Source organism: Hyperolius riggenbachi, chromosome 4, assembly GCF_040937935.1.
Source record: "Hyperolius riggenbachi isolate aHypRig1 chromosome 4, aHypRig1.pri, whole genome shotgun sequence".
Taxonomy (NCBI): domain Eukaryota; kingdom Metazoa; phylum Chordata; class Amphibia; order Anura; family Hyperoliidae; genus Hyperolius; species Hyperolius riggenbachi.
Genome location: NC_090649.1, coordinates 361,590,617 through 361,608,566, shown reverse-complemented (window position 1 = coordinate 361,608,566; position 17,950 = coordinate 361,590,617). Strand labels below are relative to the sequence as shown.

At 49.2% G+C, this 17,950-nt stretch overlaps 2 protein-coding genes across 7 annotated transcripts in view; one reads left to right on the top strand and one right to left on the bottom strand.

The window, feature by feature from the left end:
• The window catches only part of ARV1 (ARV1 homolog, fatty acid homeostasis modulator), a 37,055-nt gene extending 20,598 nt beyond the window's left edge, over positions 1-16,457 (bottom strand). Inside the window, exons 1-3 of one of the 5 annotated variants that reach the window (XM_068231959.1) lie at positions 16,368-16,457; positions 7,289-7,429; positions 179-298 (exon numbers count right to left, since the gene is read on the bottom strand). In XM_068231959.1, the coding sequence (XP_068088060.1) occupies positions 179-298; positions 7,289-7,393 (225 nt within the window). In that variant the 5' untranslated portion in view covers positions 7,394-7,429; positions 16,368-16,457. Of the gene's footprint in view, positions 1-178; positions 299-7,288; positions 7,430-16,223 lie in introns of all 5 variants that reach the window. The other 4 variants (XM_068231957.1, XM_068231955.1, XM_068231956.1 and 1 more) reach the window with 4 other exon arrangements.
• Positions 16,458-16,558: 101 nt separating this feature from the next.
• TTC13 (tetratricopeptide repeat domain 13) overlaps positions 16,559-17,950 on the top strand; it is a 190,955-nt gene continuing 189,563 nt past the window's right edge. For both annotated transcript variants that reach the window (XM_068231954.1, XM_068231953.1), the window contains exon 1: positions 16,559-16,837. In XM_068231954.1, the coding sequence (XP_068088055.1) occupies positions 16,609-16,837 (229 nt within the window). In that variant the 5' untranslated portion in view covers positions 16,559-16,608. The remainder of the gene's footprint in view (positions 16,838-17,950) is intronic.

Below are 17,950 nucleotides of genomic sequence, written 5' to 3'. Positions count from 1 at the left end.
GCAGGAACTTCTCTGCATTGGCTCCACCCTCCAGAAATGTATTCTATGACAGTAAGGTGGATTTATTAAAGACAAGTGAAAAGAAAAGTGAAGCACCTGCCCAGATCAATGAATCAGAATCTGAATCCTGGAGTAGCTGAACTGCATTGTTCCTTTATTTCCAACAAACGTGACTTACGTTGATCTCTGTGTTGAACAGAATGTGTCTGTATGCTTGTACTTTGCACAGCATGGCATTGATCAAAATAATGACTGGATCATATTCGATGTACTTGTCTACAGGTTTCTGACAGGATTTCTGAAAACGAGATGAAAAAATTCCAACAGTAAAATTAAAATATATCAACACGTGGATTATTGAAGAAAGTTATGCCAACCAAACACTGTCAGACTGACTTGGCAGACTGTTATTAGAACAAACGTACAGACAATATAGGCATACTGATGCAGCTCTGCAATTAAGTTGTACTGTGCCATAGGCGCCTATTGTAAAAGCCACGGTTTGTGGCAAAGAAAGGAAATTTGGGCACATGGTGGCTCGTTTACGATCCGCTCAGAGAAGCGCTGCATGAGCCATATTTGAGGTGATTCCGCCTCAAATGGAAGGTATAGGAAAAACACAAAACGCTTACAAAATCACTTTGTGCAGCGATTGTATTTGCGTTTTTAAGAATAAATACATTGTATATATTCTTTTAAGGATCAAAGAGTTCACTTCCTGACTTGCGTCAGGGAGTGAATGACAAAACAAATTGCCCACCGAAGTCCGGGAATCAGGAAAGAAAAAAGTTGTGTCAAAAGACGCCCAACGCTAATGGCCACGTGAACAGAACGCAACGTAAACAAGGCCTAAGACAAACTTTTTCTCCCCCAAAAGAGGAGGGGAAAAGTCATTGTCTTTTGGCCAGAATGCACCAATTTCTGCCCAGCACTGTGCTGGTCTGAATCCCCCTCTGCCCAGTCCTCCTCTGTCCTGAGTTCCCCTCTGGTACGGAGTTCCCCTCCTGTCTCCTGCTCTCCCCAGTCCCAAGTCCCTGCCTGTTTTTCAGTTGCATCTTACGACATTGCTGGGCTGTGTTGTTTCCGTTCTCTCAGAGAAAGTCTCCCTCCCTTCACTTTTGAATACTTAACTAATGTAGAAGTGAAGGGAGAGACTTCGTCTGCAAGCATGGACCCCCCAACAGCTATTCAACGAAGGATTACCGCTGCACATCTCAGCACTGTGCCGTCCTTTTTCGGTAAGCCACAGCCTTTTCACAACCCAGCAATGTCCTAGGATGCAATAGAGAGACACACAAGGGGACAGGCGCAGACTCAGGACAGAGGAGGGCAGGAGACAGAGAGGGGAACTCAGGACAGAGGAGGGCAGGAGACAGAGAGGGGAACTCGGGACAGAGGAGGGCAGGAGACAGAGAGGGGAACTCGGGACAGAGGAGGGCAGGAGACACAGAGGGGAACTCGGGACAGAGGAGGGCAGGAGACACAGAGGGGAACTCGGGACAGAGGAGGGCAGGAGACAGAGAGGGGAACTCGGGACAGAGGAGGGCAGGAGACACAGAGGGGAACTCGGGACAGAGGAGGGCAGGAGACAGAGAGGGGAACTCGGGACAGAGGAGGGCAGGAGACAGAGAGGGGAACTCGGGACAGAGGAGGGCAGGAGACACAGAGGGGAACTCGGGACAGAGGAGGGCAGGAGACACAGAGGGGAACTCGGGACAGAGGAGGGCAGGAGACACAGAGGGGAACTCGGGACAGAGGAGGGCAGGAGACACAGAGGGGAACTCGGGACAGAGGAGGGCAGGAGACACAGAGGGGAACTCGGGACAGAGGAGGGCAGGAGACACAGAGGGGAACTCGGGACAGAGGAGGGCAGGAGACACAGAGGGGAACTCGGGACAGAGGAGGGCAGGAGACACAGAGGGGAACTCGGGACAGAGGAGGGCAGGAGACACAGAGGGGAACTCGGGACAGAGGAGGGCAGGAGACACAGAGGGGAACTCGGGACAGAGGAGGGCAGGAGACACAGAGGGGAACTCGGGACAGAGGAGGGCAGGAGACACAGAGGGGAACTCGGGACAGAGGAGGGCAGGAGACACAGAGGGGAACTCGGGACAGAGGAGGGCAGGAGACACAGAGGGGAACTCGGGACAGAGGAGGGCAGGAGACACAGAGGGGAACTCGGGACAGAGGAGGGCAGGAGACACAGAGGGGAACTCGGGACAGAGGAGGGCAGGAGACACAGAGGGGAACTCGGGACAGAGGAGGGCAGGAGACACAGAGGGGAACTCGGGACAGAGGAGGGCAGGAGACACAGAGGGGAACTCGGGACAGAGGAGGGCAGGAGACACTAGGGTGTACTCGGGACAGAGGAGGGCAGGAGACACCAGGGTGTACTCAGGACAGAGGAGGGCAGGAGACAGGGAGGGGAACTCGGGACCGAGGAGGGCAGGAGACAGAGAGGGCACCATGGATGCACTCGGTTTATTTTTTTCCCCCGTTTTTGTCCTCTAAACCTAGGTCTGTCTTACGCGCCGGAGCGTTTTATATTCAAAAATATACAGCGACTCTATAACCTTTCCAACTTTATCTACTATTTACACTAAATTACTTTAGCTTGAGTATCAAATTCTGTTGGAAGACTGTTTCCCATCTGAAGAAACAGATGTCGGTACACTGCTTATAACTTTCAAATTTTAGTATTTGTGCATAAACCAACAAAACATTTGTAAAGCGCTTTTCTCCTGTAGGACCCAAAGCTCATACAGATGGGATACAATGTTCCTGGTTATCAATAGCCATTTCCAGTGCACACGACACATTTCCTCTGGATAGAAAAGGCAGAAGCAGGTCAGGCACACATAAAACAACCATTTATTGATGAGAATTTTTGGTCCCATGTGTATGACATTTTATATGCCAACAAAATAGTTTGGAAGATATAAGTGGTGTATGGTTATGTCTTTTCATGTCGTAAACTCTTTAGGAACCTATGTGTGGTGATATATTGGGGTGCTGATGGTGTTAAGGATAATACAGTAATATATTTTCATTTTCCCATTTTTATGTCTGCTGTGTACTACTGTATCATATGGAATTGTATGTCAGCCAGTCTGACTTTTGGAAGGTGTCACCGGGATAATGTCTGTATGTAGATTAAATTTGCATTGAGGGCAGAGATCAAGGGAACTGCCATTGTCTTCATTAAATAGACCAGTCACCTTCAATAGGCAAAGGAACCTGGACAGTAATTAGGAACTGTCTACCTAGACTCTAATTAGGAGATGGCTATTCAGGCCAATACTGTCAACAATGTGTTTGTCACCTGTAACGTGGACTAGGGAAGTCTTTTCATGTATGTACTAAAATACGCTTTAGCCTGGGGAAATTGGAGGTTAAGGAAGTCTTTTGTTGTGTGTGTGCTATAGTACACTTTTCACATGTGGATGTTAGATCTCTGGAAATCAAATTATGTCTGAGGATGTAATTAAATCTAGTCCCCCCCCCCCCCCCACCCGTCCAAACAGGCTTACAGCCTCAAGGCAAATATTCCATTATAAAAAGTCGGGGACAGATACCTAAAGTCAGTCTACTCCTGACGGTAGCTGGAGCCAGACTCCCAGTCTAAGCTAAGTTGGCTCCTGATCCAATCAGAAAGGTGTCCGTCCACAGAACCCAAGTCCAAGATTCGTCTATCTTGATCCTTGTTATTTTGGTAAGCAAATCGCTTGTGTGCATCTTTGTAAACTCTTAATTTTGTAACTTTTTATTTTGTTTATTTTGTAATCTTTTGTATATATTCTGTTCTGCATTGTTCCACTTTTTTCCTGGAATATTAAATTATTATTTAATAAGCTTGACTTCTGCTGTACTAAACTAACACTCATAGCCTAGAGGAGACTGCAGTGTAGCTGTGTATAAGTCCATGCCTAATTGTATGCTTGAGAAACACTACCATATGAAATTGTAATTGCATTGTGTGTATGGGGCACATCTGCGCTCCACAGCAGAGTGGGAGTGGCTAACAGTATCGTTCGGAACGACTGTTAGTGGTTTTGCTGCACGACAGTGTAACTTGCATTACAAATCAGTGCCTGATTGTGCTGTGGTACTGTACAACTGCAACTGTGTGTGCGTGGCGTTCTCGTATTCGGCCTAAGCGCAAAGCTGACCCAAATACGAAACCGCAGACTGCGTGTTGAGCACTCGACAGCTGAGTGAACGTGTCTAGCACACTGCTAGTGGTGGCAGTAAGGAGCTTTTTAGGGGTCACAGCCTTGTTTGTAGCTTGAATAAGGCTGTCCCCCGCTTGATCTGGTCAAACCCGCAGTCGGGAACCGTATACGCAGGCGTGCCGCGGGCCGGTTCCTGACACTATGGTCCTGATTCACCTAGCTCATGCATGGCAGTATTACTAGTACTAACAGCAGCAGAGTACCATGCATTGTGCAATTAGTGTGAACTTCGATACATGGGTAACACAAGAATTCCTATAGTAATGCAATTTGCGTTACTTGAGTAGTGTGCTTTACTATAGCATAGCTTGTTTTGTCCTAATTGCACAATGTGCAGTACTCTGTTGGCATTCGTCCCGTAATACTGCCGTGCATGAGTCCAACGCTTGAGCTATGGAACAGTGTAGATGCTAGATTGGAAACTCCTTGTGGAGTTTAATCCTAGTGGCTAACAGCGGTGAGTGCAATACGGTTCTGTCTTTATGAATAAAATATGTAATCTTATACTGTATCTGTAGGTCCCTTTAGTATAACAGAAGGAAGAGTAAGGACGTTTTATCAAAATCAGTGAGCAAATGTGGTGCAGAAGTGGAGCACTTGCTCAGAGGCGACCAATTAAAATCATTGATCTGGACATCTGCTCCACTTTTGCACCAATTCTGCTCAAGTTTAATATGCACTTGTTTTGATAAATTTGCTGCAAGTAGTTATATAGTCTGCCTTGCTGGGTGGCATTACTATCATGAGGAGCACAAACCAAAAAAAAAGGTGAGAGTTGGAATCTCACTAGTTGCTCTGATTAACCATACAACTACTTTTAGACACTATTATACATCTTGCTACAGTATTTGTTATTATATTAGGGTAGGTGCACACTGGCTGCTGACAGCTGGTGGATTTATTATCTAGTTAGCTGCCTTTATTTGTGTGTGGTGTGTACAGGTAACTGGAAGTAGCATAACAGTGCTGCACTAAGGTAACCTATGTTTTGAACAACATGGGAAGCACAAACTCCCAAATACCCATGAATATACCCACAGTTGATCATATGTGTAGCAACCAACTGAATAGATGAGCTGTAGTTTAGCTACTGGTAACCACGTGCTTTGCCTCCCTGTCTAGTTCTAAATCACACCACAAGTAGGGAGGGCCCTGTCTAGGAGAACTCATGTAAAGCATGTGATCAGTTTGATCAGATGATAGATTTATAAGGCTCTGATTAGCTGGTCATGCTCATATGTTAAACCAGGAAGTCATCACAGCAAATCAGAACCTTACAAATCTATCAGCTGACCAAACTGATCACATGCTTCTCCATGAGTTCTCCTAGGCAGGGCCATCCCTAACCACAAGCGGTCATCTAGTACCACATTTCTACATGATAGTAGAGTGAGGTACAAAGTCTGCAAAGCAGCGAGTTAGGATAACGTTATTTCCTACGCAGTACTGGGAAAAGGCCTATAGAATTGTATGGGCAGTGAGTTGACATGCACTGTGAGCACTTTCTGAGCCTGACCATCAGTGCTTTCTAACTTACATTAAAATGAGGTAAAATTGCAGTGATCACGATTTTTTGAAAAAAATCACAATCATGGTAAGTTTACCGTGATTTTGATGGGAGTGTTTTTTTTTTTTTAAAACCATCAGAAAGCGCTGGTAGTCAGAAAAGTGCTCACAGTGTGTCTACAGCCGCGCTGGTAGTGAGAAAAGTGCTCACAGTGTGTCTACAGCCCAATTCTGCAATGCAATTGAGAACTGTTACATAGTTACAGAGTTAGTTTGGTTGAAAAAAGACCGTCAAGTCCAACCAGAAAATAAATAAAATAAGAAATTAAAAAAACAAACAAACACCAACCTGTTAACTAGTCTTAAGGCCTCGTTAACATCGTGGCGCGCAGATGGCTGTGTGTTTGGAACACAATGCATACAAACGCACGCCATCTGCTTTTCCATGCGTTGCGTGGATGAACCCATTCACTGAAGTGAATGGGTCAGTCAGGCGTTTTGCCAAAAAATGCATACAGCAGTTAAAATGAACATCAGACAGTGCAGTCTATACACTTTTGATGTTTGTGCGTGTCTGCCTCCGCATGCGTCGCCAAAATACGGACAGCAATGCGTCTAATGTGAACGAGGCCTAATGGTCCTTTTACACTTTAATGCGTTGGTATGCATTAGTACGCGTTTTTCCATAGCAGTGCATTGTGAAAAATATTTCAGTTTAAATGCATGAAGTGGGAACTGTGCCATAGGAAAACATGGGCATTACTTTGAAAATGTGTTTTCTTTCAGTTATAACTGAGAGCAACTGATTAAGTGTAAAGGGGCCATGAGGCTTTATATGCATAAGATTTGATAAAGAAACCTTTTGGAAGACTCACAATGTTATGTCCTATGACCCAGGTGAGGCTTGACCGGACAAAATAATTTGGGACAATTCCCAAAACATGTGAAAGGAACACTATCAATTAACGTGTTTTTTTGGTTTAACCTGGGATTGAGAGTTCCAGAAGTACTGGTAAATGTAGTTCATTTGCTTATCTCTTGTTTACTGTATCAAATTCCTTTCACTCAACTGATGGCAAGTTTGCACAAATCTGGCGGCAGAGTGAACCATGAGGGAGGGGGGGGGGGATTCCCTCACGTTGCATCTGTTAACCCTGTGTGTGAAAAAGCTCTCAGCAGCTGCCTGTCTCTGACTGAGCTGTCTGCAGAAAGCAGAGGAGATGTAACTTGTTATAAACATTTGTAATTGTCTGTAAAACCTGACTCCACCGCTTTTCTGACTCGTTTGCTTTCAGAGAGAACTACTCTGTAGTCTGATATGCAAAAAAACAAAACAAAAAAACAACACTGGCTGTACAGGAAAGTAGACACCCCTTTTGAGAATGATTTGTTCCAGTAGAGCTAAATCCTACACACCATGAATTAAAGCTTTTGCCTCTGATATTTAACATGAAAAGTAGGAAAATGACATTATTTGTACATTGTCATTTTAGAACACTTGGGTATTGATAGTGTTCCTTTAAGCTAAACTTGGTTCATCAATTGCTTACACAGATAGTGATCTTCAGTACTCCATGTTTGTAGTCTCTGTAAAGTTCTTTCGACTCCTCATTGCATTCAATACAGCGGTACACTGTTTTTTTATTTACTTCCATGCTTTCTACAAAGCTTTTCTCTGTCTCACAAATGGCCTGTAAACACAAGATCAGCAATATATTCTTCAGAAACTAGAATGGAATTACTCAAATTTGCAGAGTAAAACAGTCCAAAAATTATATCTGGTTAGATAAACTGTTCAGTTTAAAGGGAAGCTTAAAAAGTGTACCAGACACCTTACAACTGAAAGAAATACATACCTGGGGCATCCTCCAGCCCCATAAGCACTTGTGAGACCCTCACTATCCTCCCACGGTCTGCCGTTCAGCCGTGGTAACTGGCTCAGTCGCGTCAGTTAGGGTCTTTTGCGCAGGTGCAGAAGACCCCGACTGACGCAAATGAACGGCAGACCACGGGAGGATTATAAGGGACTCACACGTGCTTATGGGGCTGGAGGAAGTCCCGGGTAAGTACCATTTCTTTCGGTTCAAAGGTCTCTAGGTTTCTGGTTTCCTGTAAGACTAAAAAGAAAAGGGGGAAAAAAAAAAAAAAAGAAAGATTTTAACTTACCTGGGGCTTTTTTTCAGGCCCCTGGACTCATACTGTGCCCACAACATCCTACTGATCCCCTGCGGCCAGAAACGGCATCCTCTGCAAAGCTGGTCGGCGGCTACTGTACACGCACGGCCCCGAGCTGCGTTCTGCGCATATGCAATATGTGGAAATGGCTACTGTGCATGCACAGAACACTCCTAGCTGCTTATCTCGAGAGTAGGAAACCTCTGGATCCTGAGGAGACTTTCAACGTCCTTCTCAGCAGCGGGACTCCCGAAAGTCCAGCGACAGGGGCTTGTCTGCAGCTTGCGCAGTAGCAGGTTTCTACTTGGGCTCCATAACAATATTAATACAGTGGCGCACCTTGCCCAGACACGCTAGGGGCTTACTGCTAATGCTTCGATGGAAATAACCGAGCCCGATCGGGTCCGCTCTACTGCACAAGCCTCGGCGGGGATTGGGTAAGAAGAGGTTATAGTAACTCAGGCAAAGTATGGGCAAGACTGACCATGAGACTCTCCATACACTGCAATCCAATGTTTGATAGATTTCAACATGAAAAGTGTAAAATGTCGTCCACCCCCCACTTCCCCGAGTCCTGTAAATTTTCACCTGTCCGCTGGCGTGACTCTCGGACTCCACCACCGTCACCATCTCTGCAGTTACCACAAGTGCGTGCATCATGTGGCACAGGGGTGTGTATGACGTCACATGCACTGGCCTGGTGCCATGTGAAACAGGTACTCACGGTATCAGCGGATGAGGGGGGGGGGGTCGACAGCAGAGAAGGCCAAGAGCCGCAACGGTGGATAGATGAGAATTTACAGAGCACAGACTCCAGGGGACTCTGTTCCTTTGGATTGAAAGGAAGTCCCTTTGTCTGTCCTGACCATATCAAAGGCTAGCAGATTCCTGCCCGCCTTTGTTTGACACCTTTGACCTAAGTTGACCTATCGGGATGCCTGGGGTCACCTTTCGCCCATCCAGGTCATGTGCTCTGGTCGCTTAGCCCTGCCCAGCTCTGGAGCTTTCTTGACCCGGATAAGCCCCATAGGTTCCCCTTCCCCCGTAAACACCAGGCTGTGACAATTGTCTGGAATACCAAGGCCACAGCTTTTATTAACATTATTTTCTGGTTACATTCCAATCCTAAAAAGTGTTAGTATACAATAATCAATTTTCTCTACAAACAATCACTATTTCACGTAACCAGATTTCCTTATCCTCTTCTTTCGGCAACCACCATCATTTCGTTGCAGAGTCCCCGGCCAAGGCCGCCATCACCAAAGTAGCCGCAAGCCATGTTCCATCTCAGCTCTGCGGGTAACTTTATTCCGTCCTTATTGTGATTATGCCTCCAAGTCGGCCTTACCAAGGACCCGCCACAGCATTCCGGGAGTTGCGCCTCAACCCCGAATGCCCCGCCACACGCTGAGGGCGGCCTCCGCAGCCTCCCTCAGCCCAAACAGGAACGCCTCGTTCCCGACATCATTAAGATGGACGCCATCATGCCTGAAGAAAGAAGAGTCCTTTTCCAGTAGCTTGTGTCGAACTGACAATCCCCCTCTTTTGCATACAAATTTGGCAATGGCTTTGTTTACCTTCCAACGGGTTCGGTTGATTTTTGCGTATGGGACCAGAGGGCGCCACCGCATTCTGGGTATCATTTCTGACCAAACCACCACCACCCCGGGGCAGAGATCCCAAACTCTAACCATGAAGTATTTTAGATCCGTCATTAGGTCGTACGCTGAAAGCCAGCCCAGGTCATTCCCTCCTATATGCAGCATTAGCACATCAGGAGGACCCCAAAGCCGTGTCAGCCGGCCGAATTTCAATTTTAGTCTTTCTAGTGTAAGGCCCGGGTACCCAAACCAGTGCACCTCTGCGTCTTCTGTACTCATGCTCAAATTCCTTCCCCCGCTGCGCTGAGTTGCTCGTCGTTCCGCCCATACCACGTAGGAGTGCCCCACTATCCATACTTTGCATCGGGGCTTGGGTGTATCTGTTGAGGCAACAATTGGGTACATTTAGTATATTAGAGCACCTTATGTAGGCCTCCCCCCCCCCTTTCTGGCCCCTCCCCCCCTTGTCCTAGTATTGCTCTACCAAGTGGGGGCGGATGTATAGCTTGAACCTCCCTGATTTCCATCTGCCCAATTTGCAAAGCCTCTGATCACTCAGGCCCCTTGCCGCCCCTTCCGTGGCGGCCCCGATGCGGAACGAATGTGATCCGTATTCCTCTGATCTGCAACCGACATAAGTTAAGCAGCGCTTAAGTACTGCAACAAATTGATAGCGGGAAAGGGCTGACCCATCCTTGTGCTGTAGCAGTGGACCTCCCCCTGTTGGGTGTTCCCCCATAAATTGCGTAAAGAGCCCGAGAGGGCACGTGGGGCATCCGGGCCTTACCCTCAATGTCAATGTCGCCCCTTTTCCCCTCTGATCTGTCTTGGATTTTGGTATGTGGATGAACAGGGCCTCTTTTCCCATGGAAACTTCCGTGACCTGTAACCCCCCCCGGTCCTTCGTACGCTGGCTAACCAATTCCCCCAGGCGTAGTGCCCCGTGGAAGGCTATTGAGAAGGCTAAGCTGAACAACTTTTTCTCGTGTTCGTCCCGACACACATTACCCATGCTGCCCATGATAACCCTGAGTAGTGGGAGAGTAATGGGACGTCTCTTGTCCGTAGTTTTTGGGCCTCTGCGAAAACCTTTCATTGCCTGTCGCAAAAGGAAGTCTTTAGTTATATCACCACCCCCTTTGAGCTTGAACATGAAGGCAAGCGCCGCCATGCTCCTGTCTACCGTTGCCGGCGAACAGCCTCTCTGGAACATTTCACCTAAAAATGCGAGGAGGCGCTCCCTGTCTGTTCCCCAACCTGCGTGGGTTGGTCCTGACCTGGCCTGGAAATCCGCCCACTGCATCCATACCCGGGAATATGCCCTCCAAGTGCTCTCTGCCAGTGATTGCCTGACCCACCCCGCCATTATGGCGAAATGATGTCCCAGAGGTGTTGTGGTACCTGTACCGGTAGGGCATGTGATTGCGGAGCCAGTTCCCGGAAACGTTCCAGCTGAAAACGAGATAAAGCATCTGCTATACCGTTAGATATTCCCGGTAGGTGGACGGCTCTGAATTTAATGTTGTGCCGCAGGCATTGTAATACAAAGTGCCTGACTAGGTTGACCACCGGCCCTGAGCTGGATGTCAGCCTATTCACCACCGATACCACCGCCATATTGTCGGTATTGAAAACCACGTCTTTATTTGCCAGCGCTGGGCCCCATACCTCGGCAGCGACTACCAGCGGAAAGAATTCTAGCAGGGCCAAGTTCCTTATCAGCGGGGACCTGCGCCAAGCCGGTGGCCACCGGCCATGGCTCCATTGTCTTTGAAAGTATGCCCCAAAACCGACACTACCGGATGCGTCGGTGAACAGCTCCAACTGCTCGCTGCCTATCTGCTTCTCCAACCACAGGGTCCTCCCATTGTAATCCTCTAGGAAGTGCTCCCACACCCTTAGGTCGTCCTTCCCCTCTGCCTTTATCCTAATATGGTGCCGTGGGTTCGTGACCCCCGCTGTCATAAAGGCCAGTCTCCTGCAGAAAATCCTGCCCATCGGCATAACGTTACATGCAAAGTTCAGCTTCCCCAACAACGACTGCAGTGTTCTTAGAGTTATTTTCTTAGCTGTTATTGCCCTTGATACCTCTCCTCTTAAGTCTGCCAACTTGTCCTGTGGTAGTCTGTATTCCATTGCCCCTGAGTCGATCTCGATTCCCAGGAACCTGATCACCTCAGTGGGGCCCTCAGTCTTTTCTGGCGCTAGGGGCACCCCAAACTCCCGAAAGGAATCCTGTAATGCTGCCAACATTAATGTGCAGTCCTCTGACTTAGCTGGGCCTACGCACAAGAAATCATCCAGGTAGTGCACCAAGCCCCTTAGGCTGGATCTTTTTCGCACTACCCACTCCAAGAATGAGCTAAACGCCTCAAAATAAGCGCAAGATATAGCACACCCCATAGGGAGGCAGCAGTCTATGTAGTACCCCCCGCCCCATTGGCATCCCAACAAGTGAAGACTATCTTGGTGAACCGGCAGTAACCGGAAGGCCGATTCGATATCTACCTTTGCCATGAGTGCCCCCCTTCCCATATCCTTGACTAAGGCTGTAGCCTGGTCGAATCTCGTGTATGTCACTGCCGACAGTTCCGCGCTTATCCCATCATTCACCGACTCCCCCTTTGGGTGGGAGAGGTGGTGAATCATGCGGAATTTGCCCGGTTCCTTCTTTGGCACGACCCCTAGGGGCGAAATGTGAAGGTTGGGGATGGGGGGAGATTTGAAAGGCCCAACCATTCTTCCCAATTCTACCTCTTTGTCTATTTTTTGTTGCACGATGTGCGGGAACTGGAGGGCTGATTTTAGGTTCTTGCAGTGCGTCGTTGGTGAAGTGGTCTGTGAAGGTATCCGAAAGCCGTTAGTGAAACCGTGTATTAGCAGGTCTGCATCCTCCCTATTGGGGTATTTATCTAGCCATGGCTGCATCTCTGCGATGCTCACCGGTGACCTCCCCTTTGCCAGCCTGCTCGTGAGATTTTTGCCCTGTTCGGAGCCTTTTGTAGCACTTCTCCCAAGTATGGTTAAGGCCGCCACAGGCGGAGCATTCGTGCTTGTAGCGGCAGCTAGTGCCCCATTTGCATGCGCCATTGTTGTAGAGCCAGCACGCCCCGCTCTTACGCAATGCCGACGACCCTGCTTGGGGACCGCCGGCTGTCCCCGAAAAGGGGGGTTGGTTACCTCGCAGCACACTGTATCCGCATCCCCCCTGTGATCCAGACGACCCCACCGAGGTTGATTTAGGATCAGTGAAAAGACGTGTCCATAGGGGAAGGTCTTTTTGGTCCCACCCCAATGATGGCCAGACTGCCATACGCTGGCGATATTGCTCGTCATACTTTAGCCACGCTGTCCCCCCATAAGCGCGATATGCATCTATTATGCTGTCTAGGTAGCAGAAGAGGGAGGAGCATAATTCCGGTGTCCTTTCCCCGATTATGCTCCCCATTGTGACAAATGCCTGCAACCAGTTCATAAAGGTTCTAGGTATTAGTCTGACCCTTCTTCTAAACTCGTCCTTGCTCCTACGATGTTCCTTGCCCCTTTCCCATTTTTCCAGTGGGAAACGGTCCAGGGAAAGGAGTGAGAAAATGTCAAAATATTCCCGCTTCCATATTTTTTTCTTTAGCTTCTTTTTTAAGTGAGTACCTAGGGGGCCTTCATATACCACATAGGTGCTTCTCTTTGCTGCGTCTGCCACCTTGCCTTTTCGCGGCCGTTTTTTGTCGCTTGCGCGCGAGGTCCTGTCTGCGCTGGTGCTGCTGGCGCTTGAGCAACTGCGGCTCCTGTCCGAAAGCTTCTGCTTCCGCGTGCGCTTTCTACCGCTTGTGCATGAGGCCGTGTCGGTGCTTGAGCTAGCGGGGCTTGAGCCCCTGCGGCTCTCGAGATTCCTGTCCGGTACCCCGCTAGTAGCTTCCCCCTTCGACCCGCTCTGCATCCCCGCTATCATTTCCCTCATGTTTTGTAATAGACTCATCTGAGCTGACCATAAAGGGTTGGGTAGTGTATTATTAGTCGGAAAGGCCGGTTGGGGATTGTTAGGTGAATACCTCTGTTCCCCCCCTTCCCCCCTCCTGCAATAATCATCTACTAAACAATCTTCGTCAGTCTCGTCTCCTGTGGTGATCTCCTCACCTGAGTCTGCCGCCATAGGCGCCACTGATCCCGTTCCTGGCGAGCCTCTACCCCGAGCATCTTGCTCCAGGGGGTGTCCGATGCCTTGTTCCATAGGCTGGTGCGCGTGCGGCAGCAGGAGTGCCGCCACCCCTTCCACACATCCGAGAGCCAGTGTACTCCCCTGTGCGTTGCCCCTGCTCTGCGCCGGAGCCTCCACCGCGTCATGCAGACCTCGCTGCTTTTGAGCACTGCTCCCCTGGGAGCCTGCCTTGTGCGACCTGTTTGCAGTTCTGTTGCTGGTGCGTGTCTCCTTGTGAGCACGGCCCCGGTCGGAGCCTGCCTTAGCTGTCTTGCCTCTTCTGCCACTCCGGGCCTGTTCGGCCCCCCCCTTTTGGGCTTCTTTCCCCCGGCTTTTCTTCGGTTGCTGGTCCCTGTCCCCCCCGCCTTTCCCCTTAGCGTGGAGTTTTTTGGGGCGGCTGTGTCCTGAGCTATTCCCGGGGACAGGGGCCTCGGGCTGAGTGGGCCAGGGAGGGGGGGGGGCAGGAGTTGGGACCAGGGGGGGCTGTGGGCCTACAGCTGATGCTTGGTGTGGCTGTGGGGGGGGAGGCAGGGTGCCTGGTGCGGGTGGGGGGAGCGCTGGGGGGGCACGGGCATGCCCTGCAAAGACCCCGTGGGGGTCTCCTGGCTGATCCCAGACAGTGGGATTAATTGTGGGGGAGAGGAGCGCGGGTGCAAGGAGGTTGCCGGCTCCGGGTGGGGGAGTTTGCAGCGCTGGGGGGGGGCGGGCATGCCCTGTACTGACCCCCTGGGGGCCTCCCAGCTGGTCTCTGGCGTGAGAATGCGGTGAGGGGGGGAGGAGGTTAAGGCCCGAAAAGTCCCCAGTAGGTGGCGCGCTGGTAGAGGGTGGACGCGTCTGCAAATGCGCGTCCCCGTGGTGCTGTACGCGTGCGCTTATGGGGGGCGGACGCGGATAGCAATCCGCGTCCCCCCAGTACTGTGCGCGTGCGCTGTTGGGGCCTAGGTCCCGGTGAATAGCAGCGTCCCTCGGGAGGTGCGGCGGCGTCACTTCCGGGTCGACCCCGAGGACTTCCGGGTCGACGCCATTTTGTTGGAGCCCGCTGTGGGCGGAAGAGCCCTTCTTCTTGGTCCTGCCCGCTCCGGAGTTTGTAGGCGGGTAAAGTCGGCGGGCTGCGCCGGGGGGCTCCGGGGGACTTGAACCTCGCCCCGACTTGTCCCGGGGCTTGGAGGAAGGGCCGGCAGCGGCCTTTTTCTGGGGCTTCGATTTACTTTTTTGGCCCCTCGTGGAGGGGCCAGGGGGGTTGGATCCGGAGGAGGACTTGCCTCGGGCCTGCCCAGGGATGGAACAGGCAGGCTCCGGGCTGCCGCGGGAGGTGCGGGAGGGGGGTTTTGAGGGGGGGTGGCTGTGTGGGCCCTCGCGGATGCTTGGACTGCGAGTTTGCTTGGACCCTGGAGCCCCATGCCTGGATGGGGAACCTGACGGGCTGTATCTGGAGGGGGCCTTGCGACTTCTGGACTGAGGTAAGCCGGGGGCACGGCCCTCCTGCGCATCTAAGTACCCCATCTGTCCCTCAATCCACCCCATTCCTCCTGCTGCGGCCTGCCTCTTAATTCTGGCCAAAAGTCCTGCCAATGCTGCTGCCTCCATGGCTGGCCACGTCCAGGCCCCCCAAACAATAGCAAAAGTCCTTACTGTGTCCTTAGTGGGGGGATGCGTGCGTGTCTGCCTGTCCGAGACCCTTGCTGCTCTGTTCCTTTGGATTGAAAGGAAGTCCCTTTGTCTGTCCTGACCATATCAAAGGCTAGCAGATTCCTGCCCGCCTTTGTTTGACACCTTTGACCTAAGTTGACCTATCGGGATGCCTGGGGTCACCTTTCGCCCATCCAGGTCATGTGCTCTGGTCGCTTAGCCCTGCCCAGCTCTGGAGCTTTCTTTTTACACTGTGGAGGACAGTGGCCAGGGGTCCATTGCAATATCAAATGCCGTCACTGTCAGGCATCTGAGTGAACACCTTCAACTGAGATTTTCCATCATGTATGACTGATGCTTTTGGCCCAAATTCGTTTGAAACATCAATCAGCTGGACATGCTGCAGCACAGATTTTCCTCCAATTCAATACAATTATTGAATCAGATGGGCAAATAACCTGCAAAATTAATAGATGTATGGGCCAACAGTACTTTACAGTGTCAGAAGGTTAAGAAAAGCCAAAACACCAGTTCTCAAATCTAATCATCCTAATCAAATTATCTGTTTCATTACTGCAAAATTCTTGCTCCTGTCGAAATGAAAATTGTATGATTAGAGCATCAAAATCACGGATAGCAATAATACAGTACTGAACTTTTCATAACAGACCCTTCCCTGGAATTCACCAGACTGGCTTTCGGGGATATCATGGATATGGTATTCCCTGCCTTAACACTAGTGTGAATTCCAGGTAATAATGGTCTATTATGAAAAGTTCAGTTTCAATCAACAAAATTAAATTTTGCTATTATACAATAACTAGAGTGACATTATAAATGTCTGTCCACTGATTATTACTTTTACATAACTATGTCAAGACATACATAAATATTACATCAGGATGGAATGTGAGCTCCGCTGAAAGCAAGCGAGCTTGTGCTATATGCTTGCCTCGTTCACTGGCTCTCTACCCTTACGCCAAGATAAGAGTGACAGAAACCGAACGGCCGAGGCCACGACACACCCACCGGTAAAGCCAACCTGCCTCGGCAGACGCAGCCTCTCCTGAAGTGACAGCAAGCACCTACAGCGTCGCTTCCTGGTCTGTGAATGAGGCGTGGAGGCTCACGGGAGTCGTAGTATGTTAGGAGTCTCGTTGTATACGTTTAGGCAAGGATAGGACTACAACTTCCGAGCGGCATGAGAGGCAATAGGCTGTAGGAGGGCGGTTTATATACATACACACACATACTCATACACACAGGAGAGATGATGGTGGTGGCACCTGGCTTGGGCGCATTATGTGCTCTGCTTCTGTTTGTGTCAGAGGTACCCGGGAGAGGGGTGACTGGTAGTGGGGGACAACCTAGCCTACACGAGTCCTCCCCACTACTGAGTCCCGACCTAGGCAAACATGTAGGGCCCGGCCCCGGAGTTGCTGGGGGCTGCAGTCACAGGGAACAGGAGTCTGACTCCGCCTGGGACCTGGAAGAATGCGGTGAGTCACCGTAGTGGGACCGCTGTGACATGTTTACTCTATGCCCTGGTCGCACTGCCCTTTACTAGGTTGACTTGCCTGATACGTACTCTGACCATGCTAACATTGCTGTCTGTGGAATGAATGGGATACTCACCTGTTTCACTTTGTTTATGGCTTACGCTCTGATGACTGCACGTGTGCACTTCTGTTATAGTATTACAATGAATCATACTACTAGTAACTACATACATGAGTTACTAATATTTCAACTTTCCCATAGAGTTTAAATGTCCAGGAAGTGGAGTTATAAAGGGATGTACCGGAATTTTGCTCGTGGTTACTGAAATGACAAATAGTATAATAAAACAATCAGATTTATTAATCATTAGTTTTCTGAGTCTAATTATCCCCATGTCAACATTTGTATCATTGGCCTGAATCTGTGACAACTGTACAATAAAAATAAAAACAATGGGAAGTTTAATATCCTATCACATTTGTTCTTGTGGGCCTCCTCTGAGCTGGAGGATAGAGATAAGCAAGAGTCTTACTTTATAACTAGCCTTTTCACCTTAGTAGAATCAAAACTTTGCTCTGGACTAGTTGTATTTACAAACTAATGATTACCTGAGGTGGTCTGATCATATCGGCAATCATATATGCTGTGTAAATTAATTTGCCATTAAATGTATTAGTTCTTTACCATAATTTGGGGCTAGCCTCCTGTGCAGCCCAGGTGAGATCATGCTCATTGTAAAGTTAAAAAAAAAACTGGATTGAATCCAAGCTACAACTCTACTGACCCTGCAGACCAAGCCAGGATTCATATAAAATTTGTTATTTGAATTGAAAACATTTGCAGCCTTTACCTGGGCCATACCAGACTGTAATAAGAGGCACTGGATTATAAATAAAATAGTGGGAAGTGCAATCACCTGCAGTATTTTTTTTAAATAAAATTTTTACTTCATGCATAGTAAACATAAAATGTGGTATTCTATTCTCTGCTTCTTGAAAAAAAATGCTTACCAGAGTTTGTTACAGTTATTGCTTATTTTTGCTGCCTATTTTTCTTTCTGCATAGTTGCTGCCATGGTGCTGCTGATGTCAACATTATGCTCTGAACAGGAG